Source organism: Adiantum capillus-veneris, chromosome 8 (assembly GCF_014529385.1).
Source record: "Adiantum capillus-veneris isolate H3 chromosome 8, ASM1452938v2, whole genome shotgun sequence".
Taxonomy (NCBI): Eukaryota; Viridiplantae; Streptophyta; class Polypodiopsida; order Polypodiales; family Pteridaceae; genus Adiantum; species Adiantum capillus-veneris.
Window position 1 is genome coordinate 67551603 of NC_140938.1, and position 24124 is coordinate 67575726.

The 24124-nt window shown below is 45.2% G+C and overlaps 1 protein-coding gene across 5 annotated transcripts in view; it reads left to right on the forward strand.

The window, feature by feature from the left end:
* The first annotated feature begins 368 nt into the window (after positions 1 to 368).
* The window catches only part of LOC147452291 (N-terminal nucleophile aminohydrolases (Ntn hydrolases) superfamily protein), a 36801-nt gene continuing 13045 nt past the window's right edge, over positions 369 to 24124 (forward strand). Inside the window, exons 1-4 of one of the 5 annotated variants that reach the window (XM_086518051.1) lie at positions 369 to 709; positions 833 to 875; positions 949 to 1015; positions 1083 to 1233. In XM_086518051.1, coding sequence (XP_086374177.1) covers positions 607 to 709; positions 833 to 875; positions 949 to 1015; positions 1083 to 1233 — 364 coding nt within the window. In that variant the 5' untranslated portion in view covers positions 369 to 606. Of the gene's footprint in view, positions 710 to 787; positions 1016 to 1082; positions 1234 to 24124 lie in introns of those variants that run through there. The other 4 variants (XM_086518048.1, XM_086518050.1, XM_086518047.1 and 1 more) reach the window with 4 other exon arrangements.

Sequence of the window (24124 nt, forward strand, 5' to 3'; positions counted from 1 at the left end):
GCACTGTATAATTAGCATTTTTACTCTGTGACGCTTCATTGGAACATAAAATGATTAACTATTCACATTGGTTTTATGTAGCTTGACACAAACATTATCCTCCGACTTGGACATATTACTACATGTTTTTTTTTTTGAGTAGTTCTTATTATTACTACATACTCAATCTCGATCATCATATCTATATATCAATAGATACACACTTCTTTTCTTTTCTCATAGATACTTTGATGTCAGTCTGGGTATGTTCTGTTATGTTCTACATATAGCAATGCTCACCAAGCAAGACTAGTTTTAAGTCGTAGGTACATACTACTCATTGACAGAGCAACTGCCCCTCACGGGGGGAGAGAGAGAGAGAGAGAGAGAGAGAGAGAGATGGCAGCGCCAACTTGCTTTGTGCCTAGGCCCTTTCTTCTTCCCTCAAGATGGTCGGCATGACTAGCATTCCTAGCATGCAACCCACTTTTTTTTGCCTTCTTCTCGTGCACCTGCAACATACATATCGCCTCTGCGCATGCTTGGAAGAGCCCCCAACAGCAGCTCCGCCTTCCGCGAGAGAGAGAGAGAGAGAGAGAGAGAGAGAACATCGGGCAAAGTGACAACATGACAGGCGCACATCATGCAAAGAGGGAAATGCACGTGGATAGAGGAGAGAAAGAGAGAGTATCTTTGAATGATTCCGTTCATTCTGGGTTTTTTCAAAATCGTACTATTTGTGGATGCATGCTTTTGAGTATTATAAATGATATTAATTAATGATTAATATGCATGTTTTTTTGAGTAATATAAATGATGTCAATTAATGATTAATGTTTGGATGCATATTGAGAACGGGGTCCGTTCGGCAAGGGGAGTGGCCTGCAGGACGGCCGGTCATCTGTGTACCACTCAGCGGCAGCAGATGCAGAAGGCATGCCCATCCGTCTTATGACTGTCTGCCTGCAGTAAGACAGAGATGCCTCTCAAATGGCGACTCATCAGCCTGGTGATGCTCCTCTTGTCAGCATTTCAGGTCCGCTTTTAGTTTCTTACCGGCATGTGTCTTATGATAGACATGCCTAGAGCTTCTCCGTGGCCAGGGTTGTGCAGGTACTCCCATTGTGGTGTCCACTTGGGCTTTTACAGATGCTGTCCGGGCTGCGTGGGATGCCTTGCAGCTCGGATTCTCGGCTGTTGATGCTGTTGTTGAAGGTTGCTCTGCTTGTGAGGCCCTGCAATGCGATGGCTCAGGTTAATTTTTTTCTTTTTCTCTTCTGGAAATGCCTAGTCATACACAATCTCTGTTCATCAAGATGCTTCAAGCCTCTGATTAGATGCTTGTAATATATTTTTCATATGCCGGAGCATCAAAGCGTGTGAACATGGGAGATGTAGAAATGAGTCATCGGACCATTTCTTCTTGTAGAAGTATCACTTGCTTCTTAGAGATGGGGGATTCGCCACAATGGAAAAGTTGCAGTCAGTAATTAAGATAATTTTTGGACACCTTGCAAGTAGCTCCCTATGCAATCGGGGTAACTTATAATTGGACTAAGCAGACAGAGTTTTGAAATTAAGCAACAATTTTTCTTTTCTATGATGTACAAATAACTGTGGCATCTCCATATATTGTACCTCATTTCAATACTTTTCACTACATATGCAGTAGAACAGCGAGCCTAGTGTTTTTTGTGTCTCATGGGCTACTGTTGCTGAAGCCTTGAAAGTAAGGCCTTGCATTAGCTTCTTGGGTTGGAGCTGTGGTACTATCATGATGCTTTTTGTGGCATGGTGGTTAGGCCATTTGAGTCCGAGTGAGATGAAAGTTCTGTCTCATTTGGGTTACGTTCCTATTTTGAGCTTTTCAGACTTTGGATGTGTGAGCATTGTTTGTATGTCGATCTTGATTTTGCAGATATCTTTCACCGGATAGAGAGTAGGGAGCTAGTTGGAGGCTATTCCATATGGGACGGCTATTTGATGCGGAAAACGATGTGTGTTACACAAGCTTTGAGGGAAAAGGTTTTGACAGAGTGCTCCTCCACCTCTTCAGGCTACCGCGGCATGGATACCACCTTGAAGGGAGTTGAGCATTACTTTTATTGACCAAGGCTCAAAAAGGATGTTGAAGAGTATGTTCGTAGTTGTTTAGTATGCCAAAAGGTCAAGTTTGACAAACAGAAGGCACCAGGATTCCTACAGCCTTGACCCATACCCTCCCGTCCTGGGAAAGCATTGCCCTGAATAATGATTTTTTTTTTGATCTTCCCAAGACTCAAAGTGGGCATGATGGCATTTGGACAGTCATTGACAGATTCAATAAACAGACCCACTTCATTCCAGTAAAGAAGACAATTAAGCCCGATCATTTGGCAAAATTGTTTGTCTCACAGATCTTCCGCTTACATGGCATGCTTGAGTGCATTGTTTCGGACAGAGATCCCCCGTTTACTAGTTTGTTTTGGAGGGCAATCTGGGAGAATATTGGCACACGGTTGCAGTTCTCGTCCTCGTTCCACCCGCAGACAGATGGGCAATTTGAGGTAGCCAATTCAGTGGTTTTGGGTTTGTTGAAGTCTTATATTTTGGATCAGACGACTCAGTGGAAAAAGTATCTGCCCTTGGTGGAGTTTGCGGACAACAACACAGTTCATTCTTCGACGGGGAAGGCGCTATTTGAGGTAATTTAGAATGACTAAGAAAGATACAGTGGATGACTACTGCAAGAGGTTTTGGGATACTTATTTAACAGAGAGATCAGATTGAGCGGTTTTGCTGTGGTTTGCCAAAAGAGATTTGAGACTATTGTCTAAACCGGAAGTCTGACTTATTCAGAGACTTATGGGACATGCTAAGCAATGACTCGAAATGCATGCCGGCTCATTGACTTATCTTACGGAAAGGATAGTATCCACCTCAACAAGGCAAGAGTCCGCTAGATTGAAAAGAATGAATAAGGGAAACCGGATGACAGCTCATCAAAGGATTGTGGAAAAAAATCAAATGGTTGCACTTCCGAAGGTTCTTATGAACTAAAAGAACTAGATGCAAGTTCATTAGAGGATTCCGGAGAAAGGGGATCAGATGATAGTGTGTCTCAGGGTTTTGATGATTGACTGACGTGCCAATGGACAGGGGAAGCTAGCGAAGCTACCCACACGTCCCAGGGCACAAGGAAAGAAAGGCAAAGGGAATCAACTGGTAGATCAATGCTTTTGCGAAGGTTCGCAAAGCTATTGAAAAGTCTCAAGCATGGCATAAGAAGGCAGCTAATAAACATCGACACGACTTGCAATTGAAGGAAGATGATTGGGTGCTCTTACGATTTGAGAAGGCACGCCTGAGGAAAAGAAAGAGAAAGGAGCCGCTTTTCCCAAAGCTAAGAATGCGGTACTATGGCCCTTTCCAGATTGAAGAGAAGATAAATGATGTATCCTTCAGACTAAGTTACCAGATACTTGGAAGATTTAGAATGTTTTTCATGTGAGTCTATTGAAGCCTTTCCAAGGGTGAGATGTCAATTGACAGGGAGCCTGAGGAGCAACCTGAAGTGGTAGAGAGCGAGGAGATTCTCGTTCAGAAACAGATACTGGCTCACCAAGAAAGAAAAGAGAATGGTAAAAGTGAACGACGGTTCTTAGTCAAGAACTATCCGGCATTTGGATGTGAAGTGGATGGAGGAGGACCTAGCAAAGGAGGACCTAGCGACCTAGCAGAGGAGGACCTAGCAGATGTTCCTCAAATTTTGGAACTTTACCTTGAGGTTTCGGTCTAACTTTGACTATTCCGAGAGATTTCGTAGACCAACAGGGTTGAATGTGGAATGTGGTGTAGATGGGAATGCACAAGAGGGGAGTCACTCTGCTCCTTTGTTACAGGTTACCTAGACGGAATAAAGTCACTGATTTTCCTTTGGATTTCAGGGATACTGATGAGCTGATAGTATTGTGCTATATGACTTTATGAAAGAAGTACTTCGACATGGGAATTCCCGAAATGAATCTGATTTACGTGTGCTCTCTCATCTAAATCGTGTCTGAGTGCATGTTTGAAAGATGAAATGATTGCAGCATTTCGGTCTTGAGATTCCATATGAGATGGACATGATAGCAATAAGAATTAGTCAATCTGACAACAGTGAGATTTGGTGTGCTAGATGCGATTGCTAAACACGTTACCCAGAGAGCATGTTTTGAGATCTCGATGGACTTTATCCGATTTGATTTGAATGTGATGCGGATGTTCAGTGACTGTCGTCTTTGTGCAAGTGCCAGATTTGTGTCGTCTAGTGCACCGATACTTAGAGTCAGTGTCTATTGAACTAGTTTGTGGCTTGTGTCTGATTTTGCAGGCGTAATCAAGGGCGATTACAATTCTTTCAAGAGGGGGGTATGTCACAAAATGATGGCGTGACATGACCAAATCATAGTCACAAGGGACGTGTCCTGAGGAGTGGGGATGAGGGACGGGGCTCAAATGGATTTTTAGTGTAAAAAAGAGGGCGGGACGGCAAGTGGCGACGGGAAACCCAAAAATGGTGTCCCCTATGACTATGGACCAGATGGATAAAATACTATTTTATAAGTTGTTCCCAACTTATGGTGTCCTGTCCGATGGGGCCCAGGGGACACATAAATAAATGAAAAGAGAGAAGGCCCAAATCGTGTGGAGTTGCTGACGTTTTAGATTGCTGTAATTTGCTTTGACTAGCTGACGTGGTAGGCTGTAGGGAAATTCTGCGTTTTGCGCTGGCTGTGCCATGTGGTAGGCTGTACAAATGTCTGCGATTCACGCTGGCAGCTTTTGGGAGCAGATGCTTTTGGAATTGACTGATTTTGAATTGATTGCTTTTGGGGCATCCCTTGTAAGTGTTAGATTTACACCCCTCTGCTGCTTCAGACAGGTCTAGTGCACTTCCTTGTACAACTAGTGTCTCCGGGCTGGCCACCCATAGTCTAGGTTGTACCTTTGTCCGACGGCCTAGATTTGGGGCGACCGCCTGCCGAGTATGGACTCCCTTGGGCACTCATATATATGGGGGCAGGGGGGCCTATTATAGATTGTATCTAGCATTTGTATCGACAGGTCTTATGCTCTGGTAGTAAGGGGGGCTGATCGCCCCCTCTTCCCACATCTAGCATTTGTGTCTACTCTCTCTCTCTGTCTCTCACGCTTCCGCACACGCGCGCTCTCACGTGATATCAATGCTTAGGCTCTTCATGGTTTGGGTGTGTCACCTTGCCGCATGAGGTTCTCCTCCCAAGGGATCAGATCAGCCAGCGTTTCTGCAAATCTGCCATCGTTTTTACACCAAGAGGGGGAGTGACATCAGTCGGAGGATATCCATCGCGAAGACCCCATCCTTCCCCTTGCGTTTTTGCTGGAGTACACCAGATCTCTACCCTCCCCCATGAGCGCTAGTAGCAAGAGGGATTTTCATTGTTGGAATTGCCTCCTTCCACCTGGGTTTTGGGCAGCCAACACCTGCATTTTTGGCAGGAGCATCTGCGTTTTCAGCCAGCAGCTGCGTTTTTGGGGCTGACCTGCATTTTCAGCAGCATGGAGGGAGCGCTGTCACGTGCACATCTAACCCTGTGTACGTGGACAAGCTACTTCATGACATGGGTTCAGTTCAGTTAGATTAGGTAGTGTTCTGGCACTTTTGTGAGTCTGTTCGTAGACCATGCATGCCCAAACACTAGTAGATGCATATCCTCTGGTTGCATACAACATGATCATGAGATTTCCATAAGAACACATCAGGAGCATTTTTACAGTGCATAGAGCTATGTTCCCTATTTTAGCCAATTTTCCCTTATTATTTTTAAGTGACTTTTGTTGGGAATTGGGTAGGGTAATTTTAGCAAGCAAGTAGATAAGTAAACCTAGCGCTAGCACTTTTGGGCAGAAGAGGCAGCAGGAACACAGTGTTCAACAGGCATCTTCTCAGCAAGACTCCCCCCCCCCCCCCCAGCAACAACCCTAACGTTTTCAACCATCTGTAAGCATAGCGTTTTTGCATCAACTCAGCCCTTGCGTTTTTGCACAGCAGATCAGCCCAGCAGTAGCAGAACAACAGAACCAAGCCTAGCGTTTTTGCATGGCAGAACCAGCCCTGGCGTTTTGCATTGCAGATCAGCCCCGGCATTAACAGAAGCATCAGATCCATAGCATTTTTGCATCAGAGACAGAGTTCAGCCTAGCGTTTTTGCATCAGCATAACCATCTAGCGTTTTGCAGATTCATCGCGACAGAACCTCAAGATAGACCAGCGTTTTCAGTTTTCAGCAGTTAGATCCCGTAGTAGAAGTCCCGAACCTTGCAGATCTCACCTTCCCGCAGCAGATCCTCGCCGCACGGTCAGATTCAGCCCAGAAAACGCAGATTTCAGCATCTGCGTTTTCAGCGTGTCGTTGTTGCATCGTCGTCATCGCCGTCATCATCGACATAGAGTCAGAATTCAGCAGATAAAGATTTGCAGATTTCAACCAGTAGCGTTTTCAAATTTCAGCCCATCTAGTCGTCGTCCTCATCGTCGGTAAGTCCAAAGCATTGTAGAGATTTGTGCAATCAATAGTAGACCGCTCTCGCCATAGAGAGTGGGGCCTTAGGAGGAGGGTTTGACATCATTTTGGTTTGTATTTCTTCTCTCTCTATCTCTCAGTCTCATGCACCTTCATTCACAGTGTTTATCCACTTTTTTTGTGATCATTTGCACTCTCTCATTAAAGGAACGGAAGGCTCTCCCTTTCGTAAGTAAAAGGAACCCTTGAGCATAGTTCGGAGCACTCATCTTGAGCAAAGTTCAACATTCACTTCCGTTGCACCTTACAAGCGCTGAGCTTATCACCCACATGGTTTTTGCCTCCTACCCGCGGTTTGGCATCCGGTGCCTTACCGGCCCCTAATCCTCTCCATATACCACTGTTTATAGCCATACTGCCTTGCTGTTTTATCTATTTTCAGCCCTCTAGGGGTTGCTACATTGATTCATCACCCTTTCTACACCCTCTGCGATGCTTCGGACCCTGTCGGGAGTGTATGAGCACGCTGAAAATCGCTGGACAGCAGTGTTTTCATCACCTCGTAGTTGCGTTTTTGGGTGGACAGCAGCCACATGGTTTCAGTTTTTTACAGAGGATGAAGTTACCTCTTGCCAGGACACCATCCGGTGGTGGTCCATGTGGTCTCTTAGTGACTGCTGCAGTACACAGTATCTTCGACATCGGCTTGATCATCTATGGGCGTACGATCCTTGGGAGATCCATTCATTCCAGCCATCATTCGGCGGTTGCGCACTCTAGAGGGGGTGGTGACTTGTGGTTTGCTATGGACACACCTATGCACTCATCAGAGATCAGAGGAGTTCACACGAGATATGGCCATGCTCATAGCATATGGGATTCCGACATTGCTAGAGAAGACACCACCATCTTTGGTGGACAGACACTTACCACTTGACCTCGACACGTCAGATCACTTGCTTACACAGGAGCATCTACATGGACTTAGGGAGAGGATCTTGGATCTCTTCTTGGACAGGTTCATTGCTTGGATCTACAGACTAGAGTGAGACTTAAGTGCTTTGGACTCTCTTGGAGAGTTTACCCACAAGATGCGGGAGATCAAGCATCCCGCGACTGCATCCGGAGTCACCCGGAGCTTGGCTTGGATGGTAGTGCAGTTTGTCTTCTACACTCCTGATCATTTGGATTCCTACCTTTAGAGTTGATTACACTCACCCTCAGTAACCTCCCAGCAGACTTATCCCTCAACCTGGGCAGTAGGCCACTCCCAGCTCATTCACATTGAGAGCCACACCGAGATGCGGTTCGGTGGATTTTGTTTTGGTTGACACCGGAGGTTTGTAGGCAGGAGATACAGGCAAGACGGCGCAGACAGATTGGTCCGGCCTTTCCTCTTCTCAGAGGATTTTTATAGCGTAGACTTCTCAGTTTGGTTTCCGTACTTCTAGAGGATGATTACGGTGTAGACATCTTGGTCTGACCACACCTCTTCTCAGAGGCCCTTCACAACGCACACTGTTGAGTCTGGCTTTCCCCTCATCTCGGATTGCCCTACCTATTGACAGGACACCATCTGGTGGTGGTCTGTGATGTCTCGTGGTGACTGCTGCAACTTACGGTAGCGTCCACAATGCAGACTATTTAGTCTGTCTTTCCTTGATTCAGAGGATGTTTACGGCACCGATTGCTACATCTGGCCTTCCTGGAGTTTTACACAGCTTAGCCACGTGGCCACAGTGGGTTGCAAGTTCATGCATTGACAGGCTTCCGGGCTTCCCCATTTTCTCTAGACGGTTTGACTGCAGACACCACATATCCTATTGGGCAGGACACTTGCAGGTCTATTGGCACTTCTTTCACGACAAGGAGTTTCTTTTTACACTTAGTACGAGACCTTCACGCAGTATCTTCACCTTGTATCGGCGGAGTACGGCAGTTTGCTACACTGCTCGTGACGACACTTTACCATGGAGATTTTTCGGAGGTTGGGACACCCTAGACTGCTACTACACTCAAAGAGAATCCTTTAGTGGAAATTGCAGCTAACATCTTCATCATTTGCCTCACATCTTTGGCTTCATGCGGTTTGTTCAGCATTAGGTGCTGAGAGGGGGTGTTAGATTTACACCACTCTGTTGCTTCACACATGTCTAGGGCACTTTCTCGTACGGCTAGTGTCTCCGGGCTGGCCACCCATAGTCTAGGTTGTACCTTTTAATAAAAGAGCCCTTGGGGCCTCACTCTGCAGATCATTTTTTTGCGGAGTCTGAGAGCAGAGGTCCCTCGGGAGGTGTACTTTGCAATGATTAATGATAAAGAAATACCGAAAGGGGCGCCAGACTTTGGGGCCAATACCTCTGGCACAGAACTACGCCGGGCCGTGTCGACTCTCTCTCTCTCTATTAAAGTCAAGTAATTTTGAAGTGTTTGTCACAAACGGGAGCGCATAACAATATAAAATATACTCAGATAAATAGAATTTATCACTCAATACTGAAGCCAGAGGATATAGAGAGAAATAGATAGAGCAAGAGATAGAGAGTGAGAAGATCGACACAATACTGGGACCAGAAGATGGGTGGTCCCCTCCGTAATAGTATCTTTATTATTGAGGAGAAGTCTATACAAGCACTTGAACCGAACGTATTACCACGTTCGTTTTAGAATAAGACTTGATGGTTCTCGGAAGCCTCAACTTTCATCCTCAAGGCAAAGCCCTATTCCTAGGAACTTCCGTTCCTTATTCTTAGTCCTCGAGAATCTAAGTTCTCGCCTCAAGATTTCGCCTTCTAGACTCCGAGCATGGCATCCCTGCAACTCTTTTTCCAACTCTGCTCCCAGAGTCCTCTTCCTGCAGAACAACTCTACTTTCTCGGACACGAAGTTCTCCTTGGGAATCTCAAGGTCGTGATCTCAACTCGAGAGTCTATCACTCTCAGATTCGTGAATCTACTTCCCAATCTCGGGTACGAAACCCTTGGGCTGATTTGGCTCTAGTTCCTCAGAGCGCTTTTCTCCTGCAGAGGCTTATGCTGCTGCTACTCCCTCACGAAGAGGAAGTACACCTGCAAACAAATACTCAGTGATCATAAGATTAAAAACATTACCTTCAAAGCTTTGGCGTTTGAAACGCAATTCGGTTCTTGAAAAACAATTCCCGAGAGAGTTCTTGTCACAGAGAAGCGTATCTTCCCATCCTACACACAGAAGAGGTGTGCTCTTCGGTTCCTTCTCATAAATCAGCCCCGTCCTTGTCGTTTATGGGCTGAAAACAGAGAAACACAGCAGCTTGTCGGAAACATGCTCCGTAGGCACTTCTTCGCGACGGAACTCGTGTACTAGGTCCTGGCCACATTTCGTATGCTCGAGGCAGCAATAGGACTCACCGACGGCGTCATCTCTACTGCTCAGCAGCCCATCCTTCCTGCTAGCGCCGGCTTTTCCTTCCTCCTGAGTGAGAGAGAGAGAGGCTGCTTTTATGCTCCTAGCAGCCGGCAGGAATAGGGGAGAGCGGGGCGCCAAAGAGAGGGAGAGAGAGGTCGCTTGGGCTGCGCGAGAGAGAGAGAGAGAGAGAGAGAGAGAGAGAGAGAGAGAGAGAGAGAGAGAGAGAGAGAGAGAGTATGCTGCTGCTGAAAGGCAGCGCTGGGTTTTTTTGGTGATTTATTTTAAGGGTGGCTGCCCACTTATTAAGTGGGCGGCTGGTCTATTTTAAAAATGGTATGAACTTGCCCAATAACTCAATAAAACCATATTAAGTTAAAAACAATGCTTACATAGCACTTCCCAGGTGTCCTTGGATGCAATCACATGCATAGTTGCAGTGCAAACATAGACTTCCTTGTGGGAAAGCATTTGCTTTCCCAAAAAGCCACCCGCTTTCTCAGAAAGCATCCGTTTTTCCTCAAAGTTTTCTCTGAACCCATCTTCATTCAAGTGCTTGCTCTTCCTTGTGCACAATTCTAACACAGTTCGGAATTTCCTCCCAACTATGGAATATTCCCTTTTCGATGCCCTCGTCACCCACCTTGTGACGCATCAGGAATACCCTCACCCAGTCTTTTTCTACCGAACTTACGGTACAATCTCCTTTGCGATGCTCCATGTCACCCATCCTATGACGCATCAGAGATGTCCGTTGCTAGATGGTCGGATACTTCTTCCCGATGCTCCCTGTCACCCATCCGATGTGACGCAGTAGCAGTACCCGTTCCTGGTGGCCTTACAGATATTCCTGCTCGCAGTGCTCCCGTCATTACTTTGAATTACGAACTAGAAATACTCTATACTCGGGTGTCTCTAGTGAGAAAAAACCCTCTCACTTGAATCTCCAAAAATTCATTTATAATTATTTTTCTGTCAGATAAAGCCAATTTAGCAACAGTTTCTGTTCGCGTGTAGCTATTGATTTCTTGCTTGGAGTGTCCAAGCCTGTTACAGATAGTTTATGACAGGTTATGTCTTGACATTCACTAGTGGTGCAGTTTCATGGCGATTTTGTTTGCAAGATTGTACATCTCAGTCTACCAGAGAAGGAGAGTATGTTGCTGCATCAAATGTCAGAAAGGATGCTATGCGTCTTACTTGTTTAGTAGGAGATTTGGGCATCAATGTTGAAGTTTCATTTTTACATTTCAATAGTCACAGTGCTATCTAGCTTGTACCAAATGTGGTGTTTCATGCGAAGACAAAGCACATTGATATGAGGTATCACTTCATTCGTGAGGTGCTTGAGGACAAGCGCATAGAGTTTGTCAAGATTCACATAGATGATAATGCTGTTAAGCTACTAACCAAAGGTCTACACTCCCAGAAGTGTGCTTGAGGACAAGCGCATAGAGTTTGTCAAGATTCACATAGATGATAATGCTGTTAAGCTACTAACCAAAGGTCTACACTCCCAGAAGTTTGCACACTGTCTAGTGCTTATGGGCATTGGGTAGAGATCGAGACGGTACGTACCTTGCATATATGTCCATAGCTTGTTTAAAGGCACATTGGCTTTTAAGTGGGAAGTTTGTTGGGTAAAGGGCCACTGTGTCGAAGCCAAGACATGGCCAACCGCCCACTTATTACTAAAACTTCAATAACCATTATATTATTGAATATTCTTATCTCTACACAAGTGAATAAGGAGCACATAGTGAAACCTACCTGTAGTGATGCGAGAGGGAAGGCTTACTCCGTCATTTCCATGTGTCGCTCTCCTCTCTTCTCTCTCGCACACTCTCCTTACTCGCACTGCGAGTGTGACATACACAAGACGTGGCTCTTCCAACTCATGATGTAATGGGACAATAGAGCCGTGGAGGATCACATAATGAACCATTCATGTTGGGAATGAACATAGTGATTGCATTAGAGTAACATTGTGAGTACAAAGAGCCTTCTTATGTAGGCATACTGAGTGGTGTTTACACATCTCCAAAGGACAATTGGCTCTTCTTCAAAGGGAAAGATACTAATTTGGCCCTTGACTTTTCACATGGCCTTTAGAGCATTACATGGTACACATGGTTCATCACATTGCTTCACATGGGTAATGCTTACATGGCCGACACATTGGCATACGACATGGAAAGGGTGTTCACACACAAGAGGTGCAACAAAATTCACTCCCCAGCAACCCTCTGAAACCGGCCTGTTTAATCCAAAAAGGGCGGTAGACCTTAGACTTAAACCTTATTTGCTTTCACCCATTTAATTTGTCGCCCACTTTACCTGTACTTTCAAGACACAACAAAGGGGAAAGGGATACAGGCTGCTAGATTGCACTTGTATGAGAAGACCGACACCAGACTGGCCCCTAAATTAGGCGCCCCTTTCGGTATTTCTTTATTCTTGAACATAGGGAATAAAAGCTGTGGTTCCCTACAAGCTGCCCCGCACAACCTTGGCTGAATTTCAACTGTTCTGGCTCGATTTCGGCAGCATAATTGTACTAGGACCCTTCACAGTTAGTATTCCCACGCATTGGATGACTTTCCCGACACATACGGACACTTTGCAAAACCTGGCGAGAATCTGCAGCGCGCTTAATTCTCTGTTTTCTGCCCCGAAAATGCACCAGATCACCTGTACAGCGGTCCTCTCGCGTCCCCGAACCTTGTGGGGGGATCAGGGTCCGTTTAGGGCCAAAACTCTAAACCTGCAAAAATACACAGCAGGCTGTAATTCATTGTTTCGGACTTCGTTTTGCGTGCCGGTCGCATCCGTAGCAAGTCCTCGAGCTCCCGCACCTGTAGGGCTACTTGCCCTTTGAATCGGACGAGATTTCGCACGTGAAACCTCTCCGAATCACCTGTACCTGCGGGGGACTAGCCGCTAGCTAATCCGGTACCTGTGCAAGAGGCTCTTGCCTCGACAATCGTGCATGAACCCACACAACTGTACATTGGTCAATTGAAAAGCCCACTAGAGGGGCATAACATACTGCCATAGGGGAGAGAGAGGGCAGTGCGTAGCGTGCAGGGCATCACTCCTGGCACCGCGTTGTACATAAGAGGTAAGCAAGCACTCCATTGAAGCTCTCAACCTGTGACAGAGAGAAAATGAGCCCCTCTCCTCTCTAAAATCAGCGCCCCCTCTTCATGCATGAGGAAAGTGCACAGAAATGTGCCACTTGGCACATTTACAGGCCATTTCCCGTTTCGAGGTTGCCGCCTAAAAATCTCCCGACCGGTTGCCCAGTTGACTTCACTGCAGAGTAATAAAATGTTCCCCTAGTCATCCCGGAGGTAATGACGCAAACACATTTCTCGGCCCAAAATAGCAGTTCCCTAAATTTTAGGAGATGCTGCCATTGTATTTTTCTAGGTCATCTGACCCACTTTGTACACTGCAGCCACACCCAAAACTGAAATGTAGCCTCTGTAGCAAAGGATTCCACTTTGGCTAGTCAATGACCCCACTTTGGCTAACCATAGTCTTTGTCCAACCTTAGTGCTCTTTTGCCCTCGGGCCTAGGTTCCCTCTGAACAGTTCCACACTAGCTATGCAATGCAGGGCAGTTAGATTTCCCGAGGGGTGTTTCCAAAAAGTGAAAATGAATAAATAATAAGAAAGAAATAAACAAAAAGGATAGATAGTAGTCACACGCTGGTGACATACCCCCCTCTTGAAATGTCAAACGTCCTCGTTTGCATCTATGTCGTACATGCTCACAGTCAGCACTGGTGTATTCAACAGCTGTCGACACATGTACGACACATACATGCTTATTGTCAACCCTGGTGTATTCAACACCTCGTCAACACATGTATTGCCTGCGTGTGAACCCTGTCCCAATGACATAGTGGTAGCTTCGCACTCTGCCATTGCTTTGAGTCATTAACCTTCCAATGACAAAATGGTAGCTACGCATTTTGCCACTATCTTTTAGTACACGTTGGATCCAGTAAAACTTTCGAGCATACCCAAACCGACAGTTTAAGAATGCAGTTACACATGTACCCTTTAATAGAAGCAATTATTGTATCCTTGACAAACTGACAAGAAATACTCACTTCTATAGCACTAAGCAAACTTTTGGACTTTCCATAAGAGCAATTGCCAAACTGACAATCTGTACAGCTAACATTCATGTAACATGTACTTGATTTGAGCTCACTTTAAATACCATGTACATCATTTCTTTCAGAAGCCATTGTCACACTGACAATCCATGTAGCTTTGAGACTCAAGGGGTCAAGGTAGGTTGCAAATCGAAGACTTCAAGGTAAAGTGTTAACACAATTGGTGACTCTGTAAGTTCACCTTCTTCCATCCACTTAGCATCCATTGGTGGATAGTTTCTGAATTTTACCAAGTAACGCCTAGCAACCTTGCCTTTCACTTTTCTTTCTTTATGTGCCAAAATCTGTTCCGGGACCAAGATCTCTTCAAGTTCCTCGACTTCCGGCTGATCTTCAGTTGGCATATCCTCTGGCACATCACCCACATAGGGTCTGAGAAGAGTCACATGAAACGCATTGTGAATCTTTCAACTCTCAGGCAATTTCAGCCTATATGCAACATCACTAATTATGTCGCATACTTGAAAAGGCCCATAGTAACGCATGCTGAGGTTTGGAAACAGTCTTTCCTTGCCCTTCATCTTCTTTAACCTTGCCTTTTCAAAGCGTAGAAGCACCCAATCACCAAGTGAAAATACCACTTCACGACGGTGACGATCAGCTGCTTTCTTTTGCTTTGCCTGAGTCTTTTCTAAGGCCACTTTGACCTTCTGGTACATTTCATCCATGTCCTGAACATACTTGTCTGCTTCAAATATCTTGTCCTTTGTATGCAGTATGGGAGGAACTTTCTTGCCACCCTCAACTATCTCAAAAGGTGCCTTGCCAGTTGATGAATGCACTGTATTATTGTATGCATACTCCACCAATGGCAAATACTGCTCCCACTTTCCTTTATGCTCTGACACATAACACTTCAGCAGATCTAAGACAGTAGAATTTGCCTCTTCTGACTGCCCATCTGTTTGAGGATGAAATGACGAAGAGAATTTGAGCGTTGTGCCCATATTCTCAAACAAGCCTCTTCAGAACAAACTTGTCATGCGTGGATCACGGTCGCTAACAATCGACTGTGGCATGCCATGATACTTGAAAATATTGCTCATAAACAAGCGTGCCATCTGATCTGGCTTTATCTTCTTCCTGACAGGAATAAAATGAGCTTGCTTGCTAGATCTGCAAATGATGGTCCAAATACCATCGTTTCCTGTTTGCGTTCTCGGAAGATCAAAGATAAAATCCATAGCAATATTTTCCCATGGTTTATCTGGAATAGGTAGTGGTTGCAATAACCCTGGTGCCTTTTGCCTATCAAACTTGACCTTTCGGCATATTAGGCATTCTCGCACAAAGGCATCCACATCTCTTCTCAATGTAGGCCAGTAGAAGAATGTCTCAACCGCTTTAACTGTAGCATCGATACCACGATGCCCTGCATACGGTGGGACATGACTCTCTTCCATAACTTTGCGTTGCAATGGCTTTGTGACACACAATCTGCCATGCATCATCATGAACCCATCTCTGAGAAGATAGTGTTCATGACGTTGTCCATCCCTTAGCTGCTCGAAGACCCTTGCAAAATCTTCATCATTTGCATACTGTTCCCTCATATCATCAAGTTCATGATGATAAGGAATTGACACAGCTGAAATTTGTGGCTTCCTTGACAAGGCATCAGCTGTCACAAAGTGATGATGTGGCGGACAGCAGAAACCCTAATTTCTGCCAGAAACCCTAATTTCCGAAAATCACGGAGGTTGGATTTTTTTTTTTTTGAAAATGTGCGACGCGAATTTTTCTTTTTTTTTATAAAAAAAAAGAAAAGACTCTCTAAGAAAGAGAGAGAACTGATGCTTTTTATTTAAAAGCTTTTGGGGCTCTGCTTTTGGGCATCCCTTGTATCTTTAAATAAGTGGTGAGGGCTTCACTTCTCAGAGCATCTGGACGCAGAGTCTGAGAGTGAAACCCTAGCCACTCTCTTGTACTTTGATCTGATTAATATAGAAAGAAATATCGAAAGGGGCGCCAGTCTTTGGGGCCAATATCTCTAGGCACGGAACTCCGCCGGGCCAGTGTACATCTATTGTGATCTGTGACTTGTTTTGAAGTGGTTATTTGGTGCTGTCGCGGTTGATTCTTGACTTGGAGTGTCCAAGTCTATTACAGTGGTATCAGAGTTTGCGCTACTTCTTGTCACAGAAGCAGCTTTCGGAAAAGCAGATGCGGTGGGCGAACATCGTGTCACAGTTTCACTTCAAGATTGTCCATGAGCAAGGATAGAAGAATGTGGTGGCAGCTGCTTTGTCTCGGAAACCGTTGGTTCTGGCTATTCCCGCGATACATCATAGGAGCTTCGAGGATATGGTCGATCAGTATGTCATAGATATAGATTTTGCAGATATTTTCACACGGCTACGGGATGGGGAGACAATAGCTTGGATACTCCCTTCGGGAAGGCTACTTGATGAACAAGACTATGTTGTGCGTTACATAGCCGTTGAGGGATAAGGTTATGACTGAATGCCACTGTCCACCTTTTACGGGTCACCGCGGCATTGCTACCACCATGAAGCGGGTAGAGAGATACTTCTTTGGGCCGAGACTCAAAAAGGATGTGGAAGAGTTTGTGCGTAGTTGCTTGGTATGCCAGAAGGTCAAGTTTGACAGGCATAAGGCACAGGGATTGTTACAGCCTTTACCCATACCCACCCACCCCTGGGAAAGTATTGCAATGGATTTCATTTTTGATCTCCCAAGAACACAGAATGATCACGATGATTTTCCGATTACATGGCACGTCTGAGACGATTGTCTCCGACAGAGACCCCAGATTTATGAGTTTGTTTTGGAAGGCAATTTGGGAGAACATTGGCACGTAGTTGCAGTTCTCGTCATCGTTCCACTTGTAGACTGACGGGCAATTTGAGATTGCCAATTCAGTGATTTTAGATTTATTGAAGTCTTGTATCTCGGATCAGAAGACTCAATGGGAAAAGAACTTACCTTTGGTAGAATTTGCCTACAATAACACGATACACTCTTCGACGGGGAAGACGCCATGTGAGATTGTTGAAAGTGCTGCGAAGGTTCCATCCTTCCTGAGCACGAAAGATTAGATATTTGAAGTGGATGAATATTCGCGAGATTTGGATACGGCTTTTGCCAAGGTTCGCGAGACTTTGCAGGAGTCTCAAGAACGATAGAAAAAGGCAGCGGATCGCCATCGTCGCGACTTGAAACTGAAGGAGGATGATTGGGTGCTCTTACTTTTGAGAAGGCACACCTACGAAAGAAAAAGGGAAAGGAGAGGCTTTTTCCAAAGCTTAGTATGCGATACTACGGACCTTTCCAGATCACTGACAAGATAAATGATGTCTCCTTCCGATTGAAACTGCCAGATACTTGGAGGATTCACAATGCATTGCATGTGAGTCTCTTGAAACCTGTTAAGGGTGATGTGCCTGATGATGGGGAGCCTGATGAGCAACCCGATGTGGAAGAAAACAAGGAGATCCTTGTTCCTGAACAGATTTTGGCACATAACGATACGAAGAAAGGTAAAGTCCGAAGGCGGTTCTTGGTTAAGTTCAAGAACTTTCCTGCATTTGATGCAAAGTGGATGGAGGAGGAGGACCTAGCAGATACTCCTCGGATTGTGAAACTTTACCTCGATGTTTTGGTTTAGCATAGTCTACTCCAAACGGAACCCAGAATTCAGCTTGGCCGGAGATCTGGTACAGTGGGAACAAGAGGGGAGTCACTCCGCTCCTTTGTCAACAGATGCCTCGATTTTGATACTAAAGTCACTGATGTCTCTTTGAGCTTCAGGGATACTGAGAGCTGACAGTATTCTGCTGGATGACTTTATGAAATGGAATTCCTGATAATGATACTGATTTGTTCTTGACTTCTTGTGAGTGCAGGAATTGATAGCCGAAATGACTGCAGCGTTTTGGTTTGATTGATCTCGAATAGACATGGTTGCAATAGGGGTTAGTCAATCGGACATCGATGAGGTCCCGATTGGACCTAGATGTGATTGCTAGCTACATTGCGATAAATCATGGTCTAAGATCCGAATGAATGTTGAATGTCATGTGATGTCCTGTGATGTCTGGTGATGTCCTGTGATGTCGTGTGATGTGACTATCGATTTTGTACATGTGCTAGATGTGTGTTCCTAGTACGTAGGTACTAACAGTCAGTGTCTGCTAAGACGGTTTATGGCTTTTGTCGGTTTTGCAGGCGTAATCGCGGTCGATTACAATGTTTTCAAGAGGGGGGTATGTCACAAAGTGATGACGTGGCGGACATCAGAAACCCTAATTTTTGCCAAAAACCCTAATTTCCGGAAATCGCGGAGGCTGAAAAAATAAATAAATGATGAGCGACGTGAATTTTGCCTTTAAAAAAAAAAAAAGAAGAGAAAAGACTCTCTAAGAAAGAGAGAGAACTGATGCTTTTTATTTTAAAAGCTTTTGGGGCTATGCTTTTGGGCATCCCTTGTATCTTTAAATAAGTGGTGAGGGCTTCACTTCTCAGAGCATCTGGACGCAGAGTCTGAGAGTGAAACTCTAGCCACTCTCTTGTACTTTGATTTGATTAATATAAAAAGAAATACCGAAAGGGGCGCCAGTCTTTGGGGCCAATATCTCTAGGCACGGAACTCCGCCGGGCCAGTGTACATCTATTGTGATCTGTGACTTGTTTTGAAGTGGTTATTTGGTGCTGTCGCGGTTGATTCTTGACTTGGAGTGTCCAAGTCTGTTACATCAGCCACAACGTTCTTCTTGCCTTCCACATGCACAATCTGAAAATGGAACATGGACAAGATATTTGCCCATCGCATATGCTTCTCAGATAACTTTGCCTGTGTCAAGAAGTATCGCAAGGTCTGATGATCCGTTTGGACAACGAAATCTGCACCTAGCAGGTAGTGTTTCCAACTTAAGAGCACATGAATCACGGCCTGCAGTTCTTTTTCATAGACATGCATAGTCTTTTCTGGCCCTTGCAAGATTCTACTCTCATAGGCTACTACCCTGCCATCTTGCATTAGCACTGCACCAATGCTACTACCACAGGCGTCACACTGGACCACAAATGACTTCCTAAGATCTGGCAACACAATGACTGGATCTGAAGTCATCTTTTCCTTTAAGAGATTAAAAGCTGAAATCTCTTTCTGTGTCCATCTAAAGGTGACTGCCTTCTTTTGAAGAGCATGTAAAGGTGAAGCAATCTCAACGAAATTTCGGATAAACCTTCTGTAATAGGAGCATAGTCCCAAGAAGCTTCGGACATCGTGCACCGTCTTCAAATCTGGCCATGACTTGATTGCTTCGACTTTAGCAGGATCCATTCTGACACCATCCTTTGAGACAATGTGTCCGAGAAAATGAATCTCTTCTAGAAAAAATTCACTTTTCTTTGCATTGATGAGCAACCTATGGTTGCGTAGCTCTTTGAACACAATGGCCAAGTGACGCCTATGCTCCTCTTCATTCTTTGAGTAGACTATCATGTCATCAAAGAATGTACCAACAAACTGCTGGTGTGGACAGAAAATTCTGTCCATCATCCTATTGAACGTAGCAGGAGCATTTGTGAGACCAAAGGGCATCACTAAAAATTCGTATAGGCCAAAGGTTGTTCTAAAAGCAGTCTTGTGCACATCCTCTGATCTAATGCGGATCTGATGGTACCCACTCTTTAGATCTATCTTGCTAAACATAGCTGCTCCTTCTAATTTGTCCAGAATATCATCAATTCTAGGTATAGGGAACCTATTCTTGATGGTATTCTTGTTCAGTGCATGGTAGTCCATGCACATACGTCATGAGCCATCCTTTTTCTGCACCAACAACATGGAGAACAGAATGGAGATAAACTGGGCTGAATCAGCCCCTTTTCTAACAGCTCCTGTACTTGGCTCATTATCTCTTTCGGCTGAGCCGCACTAACCCTGTACGGAGGCTTATTTGGTGGGCTACTGCCTGGCACCAAATCTATTGCATGGTCCTCGGGTCTCTCTGGCGGTAATTGAGACGGTAATGAATCGGAAAAACAGTCACTATATTGTTGTAAAAACATTGACCTTTCTTTATCTAACACAGATAAATTAAATTCATCACAATCTGACACTACACGTGCAAAAACCAAGTACGCAGAAAGATGCTTTTTCATTACAGAAGTAATAGCAGAAGCTGATACATTGGGAATAGACTCCCCTTTAAGCTTTACATCCAGAATGTGAGTCTTTCCCTTGCTCTGTACAGTGATCTTTTTGTTGTAGGCATCCATGATTCCCTGTACACGAAACAACCAAGGAATACCTAGCAACACATCACATCCGTCCAGTGGCATGATGTAAAATTCTTCAGCATCTATATAGGACTGGATATGTAGGAGCAACTTTCCGATGATGGGTGTCACAGTCTCTGTATGGCCAGGATATGCCAAGCCTGCCTTTGCTGTATACCCCATCTCTTCAGGCCCGATTCCCAACTTTGAAGCCAATTCTGGGGAAATGAAGTTGGCTTTGGCACCTGGATCAAAGAAGATAAGGACTGTTTGATCCCTGACCTTTCCCCATGCTTTGCAAAGCTCACTTGCGTTTGAATTTGGCTTGTCGCCCACCATATCTGGCACTAGACCAGCCATGGGCCTCTTTCCTTTCCTGTCCTCCTTGTCTTCAGAATCAGCTGGCCTTTTCTTTTGAGGACAATTGTAAGCAATGTGGCCAGGCTGCTCACAGATAAAACATTTGTTCTCTGACCTTAGGACTTTCTTTTGCTCTTCCGATTTGCGAGGAAAACGTCTTTTCCATTTCTTTGCTGGTCCCTTTGCTAATTCAGCCATAGCTTCGCCTTTCCCTGCGTTGGCTGGCTCCTAAGTCCCTTTAGGAACTTCATTGGGAACGTACTTCTTCGCTGAATTTTTCTTGGCTGATCCTTCCTTGATGCCAATATTAAATTCACAATCTTCTCCCTTGAGCAAACCATTGCCAGTGTTTGCTACCTCGATGAGCTATGTCAAAGTAGTGACTTTGGGCTTCGTGCAGTACTTTCTCAATCCTTTGGGTAGGCCAACAGTATTTTTCAATCTGTTCTGTCAATGGCACAAACCTATAGGAAGTTACTGAAAGTAGAGCTTTCCAAAACTTCCGATTGTAGTCATCCAGATTCTTGCCAGTGACAGCATTAAGCTGGTGCCATGCTGTCATGACATCTGCTTCAAAGTCATCAGATAACCATGCGGCTGCAAAAATCTGCTTGAAGTAAATCCATGTGGACGGAGCTTGCCCTTGAAGCAATAAAGTTGTCCATTGTCCCGCATTTCCTATCAAGAAAGTGGCTGCCTTGCAGACCTTTGAAGCCTCTGTAAAGTTTCTCCCTGCATAGGCCTTGTCAAACTGCTTGAGGAATGAGAGAGCCTTCTTCCTGTCATCAAACCCTGTAAAGGTCGTGAATGTCACACCTTTGCCACCTTCTTTGTACGGAGTTGGCCTCTCCAGCGGCGTTAAGTTGTCATATGGAAGTGAATGAAACATGGGAACACTATTAGGGTTCATCTGTGTTTCTTGACTGCTATTAAGTTGACCTGGAAATGCCATATTTGGCTGTTGATTTGTAATTCCAGCCATACCAAAATTTGCCTATGGCATCCTGAATTGACCCTGAATGCTTTGAAACCCTTATAGCATGCACGTGACACCATACATGGGGTTAGACATCATTGTTTGGGCACCCCCGAACACTGTTCATGGCGTGTAAAACTGATTTCCAGGTGCATGACCAGCCATGCTCTGGAATACCGATCCACCTCTAAAATAGCCAGGGTGTACTGAAGGTGGTGGGAAGATTTGTTGCATAGCCTGTAGGTTGCTTCCCTGCCCATTAGAACTAGTTATAGGCTATTGAAAGGTGGCTGGCTGAACTGGTACAGCTTGAAAGACTGGCATTTCAGCCACCCGTTCTTGCAAGGTGGCTGGCTGAACTGGTACAGCTTGAAAGACTGGCATTTCAGCCACCTGTTCTTGCACCTTAGGCACAGGTTGTGGAGATGCATGTTCTCCGTCAAGTGTACAGGTGTTTCCATTGACTCTGCAGTATGAATCACTTGTGTTTGAGCCTTAACAGGCTTTTGAATATGATCCAGTGACCCAACTTGCTGAGACGGAAGAGGAGGTTGCAGAAAGGCTAAAAACCTCGGGTTCTGCATTACTTGTGTGAACATAGCCACAACAGTAGCCAACTGGGTCCTGAATATATCATCATCCGTCTGTGGTGGTCTTGAAGACTCCCCCACTTCATGTGTCTGTTGACCGTGCGAAGAGGAAACCTCTTCAGTCACATCATATGGTCTGTCAGCCATAATTGCAATTTCTTGTGTCTGGTCTACGATCCCTTGTGTCTTCAAGCCCAAACTGATCAAGGCTCACTTCTATGGGAAAAAGTGATTTAATCCCGGCGATGGAACCATGAAACCGGCCTGTTTAATCCAAAAAGGGCGGTAGACCTTAGACTTAAACCTTATTTGCTTTCATCCATTTAATTTGTCGCCCACTTTACCTGTACTTTCAAGACACAACAAAGGGGAAAGGGATACAGGCTGCTAGATTGCACTTGTATGAGAAGACCGACACCAGACTGGCCCCTAAATTAGGCGCCCCTTTCGGTATTTCTTTATTCTTGAACATAGGGAATAAAAGCTGTGGTTCCCTACAAGTTGCCCCGCACAACCTTGGCTGAATTTCAACTGTTCTGGCTCGATTTCGGCAGCATAATTGTACTAGGACCCTTCACAGTTAGTATTCCCACGCATTGGATGACATTCCCGACGCATACGGACACTTTGCAAAACCTGGCGAGAATCTGCAGCGCGCTGAATTCTCTGTTTTCTGCCCCGAAAATGCACCAGATCACCTGTACAGCGGTCCCCTCGCGTCCCCGAACCTTGTGGGGGTATCAGGGTCCGTTTAGGGCCAAAACTCTAAACCTGCAAAAATACACCAGCAGGCTGTAATTCATTGTTTCGGACTTCGTTTTGCGTGCCGGTCGCATCCGTAGCAAGTCCTCGAGCTCCCGCACCTGTAGGGCTACTTGCCCTTTGAATCGGACGAGATTTCGCACGTGAAACCTCTCCGAATTACCTGTACCTGCGGGGGACTAGCCGCTAGCTAATCCGGTACCTGTGCAAGAGGCTCTTGCCTCGGCAATCGTGCATGAACCCACACAACTGTACATTGGTCAATTGAAAAGCCCCACTAGAGGGGCATAACATACTGCCATAGGGGAGAGAGAGGGCAGTGCGTAGCGTGCAGGGCATCACTCCTGGCACCGCGTTGTACATAAGAGGTAAGCAAGCACTCCATTGAAGCTCTCAACCTGTGACAGAGAGAAAATGAGCCCCTCTCCTCTCTAAAATCAGCGCCCCCTCTTCATGCATGAGGAAAGTGCACAGAAATGTGCCACTTGGCACATTTACAGGCCATTTCCCGTTTTGAGGTTGCCGCCTAAAAATCTCCCGACTGGTTGCCCAGTTGACTTCACTGCAGAGCAATAAAATGTTCCCCTAGTCATACTGGAGGTAATGACGCAAACACATTTCTCGGCCCAAAATAGCTGTTCCCTAAATTTTAGGAGATGTAGCCGTTGTATCTTTCTAGGTCATCTGACCCCCTTTGTACATTGCAGCCACACCTTGAACTGAAATGTAGCCTCTGTAGCAAAGGATTCCACTTTGGCTAGTCAATGACCCCACTTTGGCTAACCATAGTCTTTGTCCAACCTTAGTGCTCTTTTGCCCTTGAGCCTAGGTTTTCTCTGAACAGTTCCACACTAGCTATGTAATGCATGGCAGTTAGATTTCCCGAGGGGTGTTTCCAAAAAGTGAAAATGAATAAATAATAAGAAAGAAATCAACAAAAAGGATAGATAGTAGTCACACGCTGGTGACACCCTCCCCTTGTGGGGTTTGTTGCACAATAAGCTGATAGTAGCACTCACACAAAACTGCCTTGCCTTAAAACACACAACAGGTGAGGTACTAAAATTGTCTCCCTTGACCTAGAAGAAACACAAAACCTCTCCTTTGCTA